This window comes from Urocampus carinirostris, chromosome 14, assembly GCF_059441175.1.
Source record: "Urocampus carinirostris isolate Australia breed hairy pipefish chromosome 14, RoL_Ucar_1.0, whole genome shotgun sequence".
Classification (NCBI taxonomy): domain Eukaryota; kingdom Metazoa; phylum Chordata; class Actinopteri; order Syngnathiformes; family Syngnathidae; genus Urocampus; species Urocampus carinirostris.
Genome location: NC_142362.1, coordinates 24,255,925 through 24,270,140, shown reverse-complemented (window position 1 = coordinate 24,270,140; position 14,216 = coordinate 24,255,925). Strand labels below are relative to the sequence as shown.

The window sequence follows — 14,216 nt, the reverse complement described above, 5'->3', positions numbered from 1 at the left end:
TGGATTGAGGTCCGGACTTTGACTTGGCCATTCTAACACCTTGATGTGTTTTTTGGGGAACCATTCCATTGTAGCTTTTGCTTTATGTTTTGGATCATTGTCTTGTTGGAAGACAACCCTCTGTCCCAGTCTCAGGTCTTTTGCGGACTCCATCAGGTTTTCTTCCAGAATGGTCCTATATTTGGCTCCATCCATCTTTCCATCAATATTAATCATCTTCCCTGTCCATGTTGTAGAAAAGTAGTCTCAAACCATGACGCTGCCACCACCATGTTTGACTTTGAGGATGGTGTGTTGAAGGTGATGATATGTGCTGCTTTTACGCCAAATATAACGTCTTGCATTGTTGCCAAAAAGTTTGATTTTGGTCTCATCTGACCAAAGCACCTGCCTTCTTCCACATGTATGGTGTGTCTCCCAGGTGGCTTGTGGCAAACTTTAAACGACACTTTTTATGGATATCTGTAAGAAATGGCTTCCTTATAAACACGCAGTGCATACATACATTGAAAAAAACAAAAATTATACTCAAAATTATCAAAAAATATTTGTCTAATTTTTTTCTGTTTTGTGAAATAAGAAAATAATAGTCAAAATCAGCAAATAAAAACAATGATATCAAACAATCTACGTTATTTATTATAGTTCTCCGTACTACTTCATGAGCAGAAAATTAGTTTGTAAAATTAAACGAATAATAGTAATCTACTGGCACCTGTTGGTATGGATGTATGTTACAGTTTGCCTGAATGCTGGAGGAAAGCAAAGATAAAGAACAGAACAGACGTTTCTCACACTTGCTCTGGAATTTTGCCTTCTTCAATTCCTTGATTATTGTTTTTAGAGGGTAAAGAGCAGAATGATGGGGGGAAAACCCCTAAGAAACTGTAAAACATGTCCATCCATTCATTATCCGCACTGCTAAAGATCTTGAATCCGATACTTTGTCATTACATGAGTAAAAAAGATAAGATAAACTTATCCAATTTCAAAATATAGAAAGAAAAGTTGTATTTATAAATATGAACTTCAATTCAAAGTAATTGAAATAAAGTAATATAATATCCCTCTTTTTAAGTTTAAAATTTGATTGAATATATATTCATCCATTATCTGCACCGCTTATCCTCAGTCGGGTCGCAGGGGTGCTGGAGCCCATCCCAGCTATATTCAGGCCGTGGGCAGGGGACACCCTGAACTGGTTGCCAGCCAGTCGCAGAGTACACCGAAAAATAAACATTTTTTATTTTTATTTATATTTGTAAGTGGAGCATAAAAATTCTGAATGTAAGAAGAGGCTTGCATGCAATTAAGTCCAAATGCCAATCCAAACCCCCAAAAGGTTGAGTTTATTCGAGCGCATCTAAGAATTGCGTTTACTTGCACGCAAATCATGTTACCCTGCTGCTATCTCCTGGTTTAATGTCATGATTGCATCCCTAAATTTCCAAATTCCTTACTGTGAAACTGACTAAATGAGTATAAAAGGTACTTTTGTAGAAATGTTTTTTTACCAAACAAAAAAAATATTTGCAGCTATTTGGCTAAAAGAGATAAGGGACAATGAACCTTTATGGCAAAGTAAAAAGGTGCACTCAAAAAAAAAGGTCATTGAGTCATGGTCTGTGATGAGAAATGAATGAAATACAGTGGTAATCTGAGCAAAACAGTAACCAGGAAATGTACTAATAATAGTTTTAATGTTATGGCGTGGTGGTATTAAAACAAGGGGTTCAAATTATAAATTAAGAAATTGATAATTTAACAATCCGTGCTTTGTATTATATATTAGAAGTTACAAAGAATTAGAATATATGGACATAAAATACAAAAAAAATGACAAAGAATCTTGTTTGAATAAACTATCCATTATAAAGTAGTGGAGAGTAGTAGTCATAAGAAAAGCCAAGAATTAAAGTCATCAGATTTCAAGAATGGGTAAAGAGTGGTATTAATGCAGGGAAAATAAAGCTATTTTACCTCATGAGAAATATTGTAACAAAATGAAAACATTTCTTATACCTGTAAAATTATGCATAAATAAGTAAAATATTTGATTAGCAATCATTTCTTCTTCTTCTCTTGCGTGGCGTTGAACCACGAGTCCAACAGCTTCTTCATATAGTATAACTGCCAAGCATGCACTTGTACAGCCACCACCATAAGCAGATACATGACGGTCACCGCCGAGAAGCCAAAGATGAATCGGTAGGCTTTACCGTGGCGGAATAGCTGCTGCGCCAAAGGGAACATCTCCATGCCGCCGTAGATGAGCGGCGCAACTGAGAACAGGCCGGCGCTGATCATGGACAAGACCAGGTAGCTGACGTTGTTTTTGGGCAGGGAGAGACTGCTGCACAGCAGGGGCACCAAGCTGAGCAGGTAGGGGTACTCCCACTGGTAGGGCATGGCCACTGTGTCTTGCGATAGCAGCTTCAAGTGACTAACGGCCACGTGGGCTGCCACCAGCAACAGGACCAGAAAGTGGATCACGTTCAAACGACGCACCTCCGTCTTCAAGGAAGCGCTGCAACATGTACAACGGTGTATGAAGTTTATAGTTTATCAGTTGATCAAAATAACGGAGGAAAGTCATCAATTGATATTGAATTGCAAGAACAGGAGAAGAACTAAAGCCCTCCCTTGAGCCCTTTATTTTTATTAATACTCCTCGGTAACGAATTGCAGAGCCGCTTTAAAGTGTGTGGAAATCACACAACAGCAACATAATTGGCGGATGGTGACAATAATGTAAACAGTGTATAATAGTCAAAACAACGGACGGAAGTGAGGCGTAATAGTCAAAGTTACAAACTGGAATCCTATGCAATCCCCTTTGCAGGTGTCCAATATTAAAAACAAAAAAAATCTATAAGTATGTTAACACCATTCAAAGCAGGGGTCACTTAACTTTACCCGTCTCTGATGATTTGTTTGTAACAGAAAAAGTGAGATGATTGCAGTAGTGCCTAAAAGTTAAAATATATATATATCATTTTCCAGAAATCCCCACTCAAAAAACCCTTCAGGTTTCTTAACAGAACAAAAGTCAGAAAATAAATAATAACACTTTATAACATAATAAAAATTGATGAAATGTATCAGGAGTGGGTCATCAGGGCCTGCAAGGCCTTCTTTGCTGGCCTAAAAATATCTGAATTGTGTGATGTTAAATAGATTCTGTCCATCCCATCCCAGCCATCTGCCTGGAGGCAGTGGGCAGGGGACACCCTGAACTGGTTGCCAGCCAGTCGCAGAGCACACAGGGACAGACAATTCGCTCGCTCATTCATACCTAGGGACAATTTGGACCGGCCAATTAACCTGACATGCATGTTTTTTGGAATGTGGGAGGAAACCAGAGTGCCCGGGGAGAAAATACAAACTCTGCACAGGAAGGTTGGTAGCTGGATTTGAACCCATGACCTCAGAACTGTGCCGCACACGCGCAAACCACCGCTCCGCCGTGCTGCATAATCTGTGCTTCCAGGTGGTGTGCTTTTGTTTTTACGCATTTAACCAATATGCCATTAATTGTTGCCAGGCTCAAAAATCTACTAGGAGACTTTCAAAGAACATTCTAAAAGAGTTGTAGCACAACATCAGTGTTCAATAAAGCTGTTGGTTTAGACAATCAGATTCAAAATTGGATAGTCATCGCCTGCTAGTTGGCCTAGAGAAATGTCACCAGTTTTACAAACTTTGATTGGCCTGGTAATTGAACTATCACAACGAAAACATGAAGAAAAACAATCCCCGTAATTACAGCTCCTGTCAAACTGACTTTTTCAGCCATAAATCAAACAAAAACTTATACGAGAAATCTGAAAAGACAGGCTGAACTTTCAGCATTAGCTTCAAGAACAGTATTTCTTGATAGAACTGAAACACAAGGAAAATCTGTACGGGTAATGAAATATTTCAGAGGAAAGAAAAGAAGATGGATTTTGTGCTGAATAAAAAGGAATTTTGGTGAGTAAAATTTGGCTACATTCCTAAATAAAAGTGCATGATGTTATTATTGATGCTTTTTATATCTATCACATCTGTAACTGCAGTAAATGTTTAATAGCCATAAAATAGTAAATTAGATTGTAATTAAATTGATTCAGACATGAAGGGCTGAGTATGAAATGCACGGCCCACCACTGAATTTAATAATAATAAAATAACTTCTCACAAAAAAGTATATGGAAAATAAACTTTTTGTTGTTCCGTGCAGTCTTAACAGATTCAAGATCAGCTTAGTTGTCAGAGTACTGGACCACAAACATCACATTATCTTTGGTCACAGTATCAGAGACGAATTACATTTTCTTGTGCGTTTTTACATGTGATAATGAAAATAATTTATATTTTATTTTTTTATCATATTGTAAGTGACAAATTTATCGTCATTGTAACATGTGAAATACACAACGAAATTAACATTTGTCTCTGGTAATGTGAATAAACATTGTGCTATAATGAGATAAAACCTGATGTCTTGTCAAAGTTCATCAATATCATGTTAGTGGAAAAAGTTCAGCATTCTCACTGCGGCCACCCATGTTTAAATCCCATCACAGTCAAAAAGGCGTACCCAGACTTTGAGTACTCTACAATGTAAATAAACAAATAAAAGATATGCGTTCTATAAACAAATAAATATAATATATAAGAAAAAATAAGAATGCCGGACCAAATGTGTGGGCAGGCCGTAATTTGCACTTTTGCACCTTTTAGGGAATGTTCATTGTCTTACTTGTTGACTCTTACTTTATTTCTATCACTTTGCTTACAACGAGTAAACTCACCGTTGTAAATATGACTAATTAATAACATTTATTTTCTGTCCTAAACAAATATTAAATTAACAAGTGATACGATGATGGACGCGTATTTTTGGCGAGTATACGGTATGAATGAATCCACGAGTGGAAAAAAGATGACTTACCTCATTTGGTAGTGTGAAGTCGCTTTCTCTTTGAATTTAAATTGACTTCCATTGGGGGTCGCAGCTTTGTGGGCAACACGTGAAGTCATCGTGGGAAAAGATACCTACTGAGAAAAAGAACCGAGATGTCGCATTCAAATTTGCTTCGGCTCTGGAACCGTTTTCATGCGCACCTCGCTAGCTGCTAGCGTAAACCTATCATTAGCTTTGTACTTCAACGAAACATTATTTACACACACATCGCACACACAAATGAGCATGTTGTGATATTTGATTTGCAAAATATTAAAGTTAACTCACCTTTACAGTCGCGTCTATCGGGGGCGCAGCTCTTCCTGGAGTTAGTAAATGAAAAAAAACCCTAAACAAAAGATGTCAGGAATCAATGGGCTTGCTTCAACTGTGCGCATGCGCGTTGCCTCTGGAAGCAGCATCAGCATCTTTTCCCTGATGGGCGCGGCCTACCTTTATGTTAATAATAATAATAATAATAATAATAATAATAAAAATGCACACATATATATATATATATATATATATATATATATATATATATATATATATATATATATATATCCCCCTCGGATGGGTCTGGCCTTGATGCGGCGAGGGGGCTTGCGTGTTCCAGTGACCCTGGAGAGCGATACCGTCGGGAGCTTGCTCCTGGTAGGGTCACCCATGGCGGGCCGGTCTCCGGGGTAGGTTCCAGACAAACAAAGACCCCAGCGTGTCGGTACGCTGTGAGGTGGCAGCCCCACCAACCGACTATCCTGCGGAGGGCTAACAACTCACCCAGGAGAAACACACTTTGTTACGAAACTGACCAGAGAAAGAAGCCGGACTGACCAACACGGTAACGGACCCCAGCCTGCCCCCGACCAACGAGTACGGATCGATCTTCGTCATAAGACCCGTGTCGCCACCTGGAATGTCCAGACACTCCTTCGCCCCGGAGCTGCCACCCTGCTGTCCCGAGAGCTCTGTCGCTATAACATCACCATGGCAGGGCTCTGTGAAGTACGATGGCAAGGCAATGGTGAAACAACAGCTGGCAACCATTGCTACATCTGGAGTGGCCCCGAGAGTCGGACCGGCCTTTACGGTGTGGCTCTTGCCATTCCAAAAGCCCTCCGGAGGTCCCTCATCAGCTGGACACCAATAAGTGACAGACTACTGTCTGCTCGATTCCTCCACCATCACGGCAAGATGACAGTGATCGTCGCCTACGCCCCCACCGATGTCGCTGATGAGGATGCGAAGGACGCGTTCTTTGACCAACTCCACCAGGCTGTCAACCAAGCCCCACCACACGACGTCACCATCATCCTCACTGATGCCAACGCCACTCTATCCAGCATTGATCGGTCCCCCGGCTCACCTGTCGGCACCACCTTCGTTGACAGCACAACAAACGACAATGGCAACCGCCTCCTCCTCCTCTGCCACCAAAACAACCTTTGTGTTGCTGACACCTGGTTTCCCCGGAAATGCATCCATCACTGGACGTGGTACAGCCCAGATGGCAGAACCAGGAAGGGATTGGACCACATCCTGATATCACGACGCTGGAAGTCGTTTGTAACCAACTGCCGGGTGTTCAGAGGAGCACAGCTTGGCAACACAGACCATCGTCTGCTGGTGGCCCAGCTCAAGCTAAAGCTCCGAGCCAACCAGCACAAGACTCTGCCTCGCCCCGACTCCTCCCGACTCAGCGACCCCAACATCGCCAGAGACTTCAGTTGCTCCATCCGCCGCTCTCTTGATACCCTGGCTCCTGACAAGCTGACAGACTGGGCGGCCTTCAAGGAAAGTGTCCTCCAGTCTGCTCACAATGTCCTCGGACGCCCGCGATCCTCCCCGAGAAAGCCCTGGATATCAGAGAGGACACTAAACATCATAGACCAGCGGCGTGAGGCCCGACTCCGAGGCGACCTCACAGAGTATCGGAGACTGAATCGCCTGCGCAATGTGGCCATTGCTGAAGATAGGGAGAGGTTTTGGCAGGCAGAAGCCCAACAGCTTGAGTCCGCGGCCAACAACAACAACATGAGCCGCGTATTCAGTCTACTACGCCAAGCCCGTAGCGGCCCACACATAAAGACAGCCCTGGTAAAGGACTCAGACGGCAACCTCATCATGACAGAAGCCAACTGCCTCGAGCGCTGGAAGGAGCACTTTAGCCTCCTCTTGCAGCACAGCACCATCCCGGCTGATCCCACCCTCCTACGGGCTGCGAGCACAGCACCTCCTAACGACACCTGCTGCACAGACCCCGTAACACCCGAGGAAGTGAGAGCTGCTCTGAAGAAGCTGAACACCAAGAAAGCCCCCGGCATCTGTGCCATTACCGGCGAGATGCTCAAGGCCGGCGGTGATGGCATGGTGGAGTGGCTAACCCGCCTATTCAACCAGGTGTGGGAATCGGAGCAGCTGCCCACCGACTGGACCAGAGGAGTCATCTTGCCCTTCTGGAAATGCAAGGGCGACAGGCTTGTCTGTGGAAACCACAGAGGCATAACCTTACTCTCCATCCCGGGCAAGGTCTTTACCAGGATCTTGCTCAGCCGTGCCCTTCCAGCAATCAGAAGCTGCCGCCGTCCCCAGCAGGCTGGCTTTATGCCCAACCGCTCCACAACGGACCACATCTCTGCCGTCCGTTTGCTGATAGAAAAGACCCGTGAATTCCGTAAAGATCGCCATCTATATATCGGATTCATTGATCTGAAGGCCGCCTTTGACACCGTCTGCCACTCTTCACTGTGGAACATCCTCCAAGCTCTCAGAGCACCACCCAAGATCATAGCCCTGTTCAAGCTGCTCTACAGCAACACAGAGAGCTGTGTCCGTATCAACGGCATTGACTCCGACTGGTTTGCTATCTCCAGCGGCGTTCGCCAAGGCTGTGTGGCTGCTCCCGACCTTTTTAATTGCATCATCGACCATCTGATGTTCAGGGTTAGTGAGCGCATCCCCGGAGTGTCTTTCGGCAACTACCACCTGACTGACCTGGAGTATGCTGACGACACCATCATTCTCAGCACTTCCTACAGCCAGCTGAGAGACGCTCTGGGCATTTACAGCGATGAGGCAGCGCGGCTTGGCCTGCAAGTGAGTTGGACGAAAACCAAGTTCATGTATGTCGGTGATGGACCAGATCCACCTCCCATCCAAATTGGTAGCGACATCGTAGAGCCTGTCAAGAGCTTTGTATATCTGGGGTCCATGGTGACAGACAATGGGGACCTAAAACCAGAGATTCTCCGCAGAAGAGCCCTGGCAGCATCTGCTCTGCAGTCTCTCTGGAAACCACTCTGGCGGCACCAGACCATCGCACGCAAGACGAAGCTCCGCATTTACAACCTCGCCGTACTCCCTATCCTGCTTTATGGCTCAGAAACATGGCCCCTGAACGACACCCTGGCCACAAGAATCGATGGTTTTGATAGCAGGGCTCTCAGAACCATCGAGAACATCAGGTGGCCCCAGCGAGTCTCCAATAAAGAGCTCAGAGCCCGCACGTGCCAGCCCCAAGCATCTTCCTTGGTCGCACAACGCCGCACCCGCTGGTTTGGCCATGTCCTTCGTCTACCACCAGACCATCCGACACGAGCCATTCTCCAGTTTGACCCAAAGGCCGCAGGCTGGAGACGACCACGAGGGAAACCCCGCACTCGATGGCTCGACGTCGTTGCGGGCGACCTCCAACAACACGGAGTTGCCGTAGAGGATGCAGAACAGCTGGCACAAGACCGCCAGCATTGGAAAAACCTGGTTCATCTGGTCGGCTCAACGCACAGGGACGGGACCCCCCGACCTTCGCTGGAGCAATAAGTAAGTAAGTATATATATATATATATATATATATATATATATATATATATATTTATCTCATCTCATTAGCTGCACCGCTTATCCGCAGTAGGGTCGCGGGGGTGCTGGAGCCCATCCCAGCAATCATCGGGCAGTGGGCAGGGAACACCCTGAACTGTTTGCCAGCCAATCGCAGGGCACACGTGGACAGACAACTCGCTCGCTCATTCACACCTAGGGACAATTTGGACCGGCCAATCCACCTGAATTGCATGTCTTTGGAATGTGGGAGGAAACCGGAGTGCCCGGAGGAAACCCACGCATGCACGGGGAGAACATACAAACTCCGCACAGGAAGTCCGGTAGCTGGATTTGAACCCACACAGGAGGTTCCCAAGACCTTAGAACTGTGCCTGCACACGCGCTAACCACTGCGCCGCCGTGCTGCCCTTATATATAGTATACTGGACTGTCTCAGAAAATTAGAATATTGTGATAAAGTTCTTTATTTTCTGTATTGCAATTAAAAAAACAAAAATGTCATACATTCTGGATTCATTACACATCAACTGAACTATTTCAAGCCTTTTATTATTTGAATATTGCTGATTTTGGCTTACAGCTGAAAAAAACTCAAAAATCCTATCTCAAAATATTAGAATACTTCCTCAGACCAAGTAAAAAAATAATTTTATAACAGCAAAACTAAATCAAACATTTGAAAATGTCCATTGATGCACTCAGTACTTGGTTGGGAATCCTTTTGCACGGATTACTGCATCAATCCGGCGTGGCATGGAGGCAATCAGCCTGTGGCAATGCTGAGGTGTTATTGATGCCCAGGATGCTTCGATAGCGGCCTTCAGCTCATTTGCATTTGTAGGTCTGGTGTCTTTCATCTTCTTCTTAACTATACCCCACAAATTCTCGATGGGGTTCAGGTCAGGGGAATTAGCAGGCCAATCAAGGACAGTGATGCCATGGTCAGTGCACCAGTTACTGGTGGTTTTGGCACTGTGGGCAGGTGCCAGATCATGCTGGAAAATGAAATCCTCATCTCCATAGAGCTTTTCAGAAGATGGAAGCATGTAGTGCTCTAAAATCTCTTGGTACACAGTTGCATTTACTCTGGACTTGATGAAACACAGTGGACCAACACCAGCAGCTGACATGGCTCCCCGAACCATTGCTGACTGTGGGAACTTCACACTGGATTTCAAGCAACTTAGATTTTGCTCCTCTTCAGCCTTTCTCCAGACTCTGGCGCCTTGACTTCCAAATGAAATGCAAAACTTGCTTTTGTCTGAAAAGAGGACTTTGGACCACTCTGCAACTGTCCAGTGCTTCTTCTCCATAGCCCAAGTCAGACGCTTCTTCCATTGTCTTGAGTTCAGAAGTGGCTTGACCATGGGAATACGGCTATTGTAGCCCATTTCCCGGACACGTCTGTGAACTGTGGCTTTTGATACCTGGACTCCAGCTTCAGCCCACTGTCTTTGAAGCTCCCTCAAATTCTGGAAGCGGCTCTTCTTCACAATTTTGTTAAGGCTGCGGTCATCTCTCTTGGTTCTGCAGCGTTTCCGGCCACATTTTTCCCTTCCAACAGACTTTTTGTGGATATGCTTTGAAACTGCACTCTGTGAACAGCCTGCTCTTTGAGAAATTTCTTTTTGTGTCTTACCCTCCTGATGGAGGGTATCAATGATGGTCCACTGGACAGCAGACAGATCAGCAGTCTTCCCCATACTTGTGATTTAGTTTACTGAACCAAGCTGAGTGTTTTTAAGGCTCAGGAAACCCTCGCAAGGTGTTTCGAGTTAATTAGATGATTCAGGTGATTAGTTGAATAGCCTACTTGTATACTTTTTCATGATATTCTAATATTTTGAGATAGGATTTTTGAGTTAAATTCAGCAATATTCAAATAATAAAAGGCTTGAAATAGTTCAGTTGATGTGTAATGAATCCAGAATGTATGACATTTTTGTTTTTTTAATTGCATTACAGAAAATAAAGAACTTTATCACAATATTCTAATTTTCTGAGACAGTCCAGTATATGCTAATTCATATACGGTATTTTTGCCTATGATTAAAACTCAATTTTTTTCAAATAAAATGCTTTTCAACCCACTAAATAACACACAGTGTCCCTTTGAAGCTTGAATTATCATGATGCCTATATTGACAGTATCCCGTTTTTCTTATCATTTGTGGTCACTAGTATTAAAAATGTTTATTTTTGGTTTCAAAATTGTTGTCATTTTGTATTTTACAATATTTTAAGCCTGTATTTCTAGTTTCGGTATATTTTCCCACTGTTTTTTTAGAAAGAATGATAAAAATGATACTTAAAATTTACAAAAAAATATCTGTCAGTAGAACCTATTTTCGCTCTAGTAAAATAAGAAAACACTTATTATCGGCAAAATAATGTGCCACATTTTTGGCTCATTTAATGTAAGGTACTTAATTTGGCAGATGAAACAGTTTCATCAAAAGAAAAAATTAAATATGTACTGCCTTATGATCAGAGAGTTAAAAAATATAAATAAAAATTAATATAATATGCTGCCACCTGCTGTTGTAGATGAATGTTACTGTATTTTGGCTGATCACTGAAGAAAGCAATGATACTAAACAGTGGCTTGTTCCTTTGCAAAGAAAAAAAAAATGGACAATTTTCTGCAGCACACCAGACAAGATCTCAGGGCACAGTAGTTGAAGAACACAGGAAAAAATTTTGCTTTTTTTAATTCTCCGGGTGTATGTAAAGAGGTGGGCAGTTGTTGTTGTTATTATTATTATTATTAACGAATAATTGAACTGATGAATTCACAAGGAAACAGAAATAACAACAGTGATTGTTTTAGCAACATCTTTATTTAGAAAAACAGAATAGACAAAATAATAATTATTACAACAACAGTGAACCATTAATACATTAACTTTCAGGTTACAAAACAATAGTAGTACCTAGGTTTTCCCTTCCAAAGATTACACCTATTTCCTTTTCATGTAACACCTAACAATAAATTACTGACATTGTAATTCTTTTCCCCTATATTACAATCTAACATTGACGAATACAAATCTGGTGAAAAGAAAAACTAAGATTTTTAAAGACTAGAATTTTTAAGGAAATGTATTTTAATTAGTATGATTTTAGAAAGATGTATTCCTTCATAAAGAATTGCATTCATAAAAGAACGGCTTCTTTAGTCCAATGCAAGCACATTATGGATCCATTATCTGCACGGCTTATCCTCAATAGGGTTGCGGGGATTCTGAAGCCCATCTCATTAATCTTCAGGCAGTGGGCAGGGGACACCCTGAACTGGTTGCCAGCCAGTAGGAGGGCACACAGAGACAGACAACTCACTAGCTCATTCGCACCTAGAGACAATTTGCACCGGCCAATAATCTATATATGCATGTTTTTGGAATGTGGGAGGAAACCGGAATGCCCAAGGGAAACCCGCGCAGGCATGGCGAGAACATGCAAACTCTGCACAGGAATGAATAAAATCTGCTTCCACCTGCTGTTGTGGATGAATGATACCGTTAATAACAAGTGAGTTATTAACTCGCTCATTCGCACCTAGGGACAATTTGCACCAGCCAATAATCTATACAAGCATGTTTTTGGAATGTGGGAGGAAACTTGAGTGCCCAGAGGAAACCCGCGCAGGCACGGGGAGAACATGCGAACCCTGCACAGAAAGGCTGGCGGCTGGATTTAAACTCGGACCTCAGAACTCTGCCGTTGACGCGCTAACCACTCAGCTGCCATGCCGCTGCAGCGGGGATGCATTTTTCTTTAAAAAGTGTAGATGTTCTACTCAGGAATTGCTGCCCAATCTAGTTTAAAATGTTCTGTAACACGATTACCATACTACCAAAGGTGTTAGAATCTTCAGCAAAATTACAAAAAAGCTAGCATTGGTAAGCAGGCAAAATTTTATTTGACACCATTTTCTAAATTTGTATAGATTTTGCTCAATACTACATTAAGATAAATACATTTGAATTATTTTTAGAGTTTGTTCACAATAGATTTCAATTATTTTTACAGTTTTTTCACTATAAATATTTAATTGTGTTTCCGTGACTGACAAAGGAACAAGGTGTATTTACATTTGGTTTTGGATGAGGAGAGGAAAACAATATCTCCTTACTTTTTGGTAATGTAGCTGCCACATTGCTTCCTAACTAATATAACAGTAGATTAAGAAGTCAAACCAAATATACTTTCCCTACAATTATGTATTTTCTGCTTCTCTAAATGTTGTGGTTATTTTTGGTTTGTTGAGTATGAATTGGCTATTTTGTCACTTTCTTTTGAGTGAATGTGGCTTCTTGATTGCTCAGGCCGACAGTAAGGACCAATTATGGCTCTGCTTTGAAAGCAGGTAAATCGTGATTTGTTTTTACAATTGTCACGGGTAAAGTCGCTGTGATTTTCAGGAAGAAATGTCCGCCGCCTGAAATGGCTAAGAATAGGTCGGCTTTGTTTCTTGACTCATTTCATATTCACATGGTATTATTCAAAATGACAAATTTATGGTTAGATAATCCTTTGGCTTTATTTCCACTTCAACCAGTATTTCTGATCTGTTTTTCTATCTCATAAGAAGTTGTTGGGTAATAGGATTCATGTTTTTCTTTTAATATTGAATGAGTTTACAGTATTAAGTCAATAAAAAGTACAGCTGGGATAGTTATAAGCTGGGAAACAACAAGTAAAAACCCAAAACCCTGCCTGAAACAAATCTATTACCTCGACAGTCCAGTCATACCCATAACCTGTTCAGTTTATTACACTTACTAGAGCTTATCAGATGAATTTTGCTTTCTTTGAAGAGTAAGCTGGGATATAGAAATAACATATTTGAGCAAAAACAACGAGCAATTCTAAAAAAATGAGCATGAAAATATAACCCAAACGACTTTTACTCTTTAACATCCTTTACTTACATCTTTTACAATGTGTGCATAGTTTTCAATTTCCCTTCGTAACCTCATATATATATATATATATATATATATATATATATATATATATATATATATATATATATATATATATATATATATATATATATGTATATATATATTCCTAACAATGTATGCAAAAACATACTGTATATAACTTGTTTTCATGTAATCATAAAAAGGAACAGGCAGAGAAAAAAAACAACAAACTAGGCAGAATCAAATCAGGGGCGTAGATTTGGGGAATGCAAACATGAAGGCACCCAATATTGTAAAGCAACATAGAAGAATCGGTAGAATTCATATTCTTCTCCACATAATTAGCTCATTATCATTGTTTTGTTTTCAACAACTTGACTCTGGCACTTTTATCTGAGAGAATGTTTCACATCGCTCCCTTTGGTGCTTTTGTTTTAGAAACCAGCGTGCTTCAAATTGCGGCCACACCGAGCAAATAATTGAGATGTTGTGTCCGT

The 14,216-nt window shown here is 41.8% G+C and overlaps 1 protein-coding gene across 3 annotated transcripts; it reads right to left on the bottom strand.

The window, feature by feature from the left end:
• Nucleotides 1-1,681: 1,681 nt before the first annotated feature.
• jagn1a (jagunal homolog 1a) lies at nucleotides 1,682-5,352 on the bottom strand. Of its 3 annotated transcripts, XM_088352774.1 has the most exons (4): nucleotides 5,237-5,337; nucleotides 4,937-5,043; nucleotides 2,023-2,527; nucleotides 1,682-1,980 (listed from the first exon to the last, which is right to left on the bottom strand). In XM_088352774.1, exons 2-3 carry the CDS (start codon nucleotides 5,023-5,025, stop codon nucleotides 2,065-2,067), a joined length of 552 nt encoding a protein of 183 aa, XP_088208900.1. In that variant the 5' UTR covers nucleotides 5,026-5,043; nucleotides 5,237-5,337; the 3' UTR covers nucleotides 1,682-1,980; nucleotides 2,023-2,064. The 3 variants fall into 3 exon arrangements, with proteins under 3 accessions (XP_088208900.1, XP_088208899.1, XP_088208898.1); XM_088352773.1 differs by having other exon boundaries at nucleotides 1,682-2,527; nucleotides 4,937-5,040; nucleotides 5,237-5,352; XM_088352772.1 differs by having other exon boundaries at nucleotides 1,682-2,527.
• Between the last annotated feature and the right edge of the window lie 8,864 nt (nucleotides 5,353-14,216).

Excerpts from the sequence above, each read along its gene's own strand:
- jagn1a (XM_088352773.1), bottom strand. The coding sequence starts at position 5,025 with ATGACTTCACGTGTTGCCCACAAAGCTGCGACCCCCAATGGAAGTCAA. Across the intron at positions 2,528-4,936 it reads ACTTCACACTACCAAATGAG|CGCTTCCTTGAAGACGGAGG; the intron begins GTAAGTCATCTT and ends TACATGTTGCAG.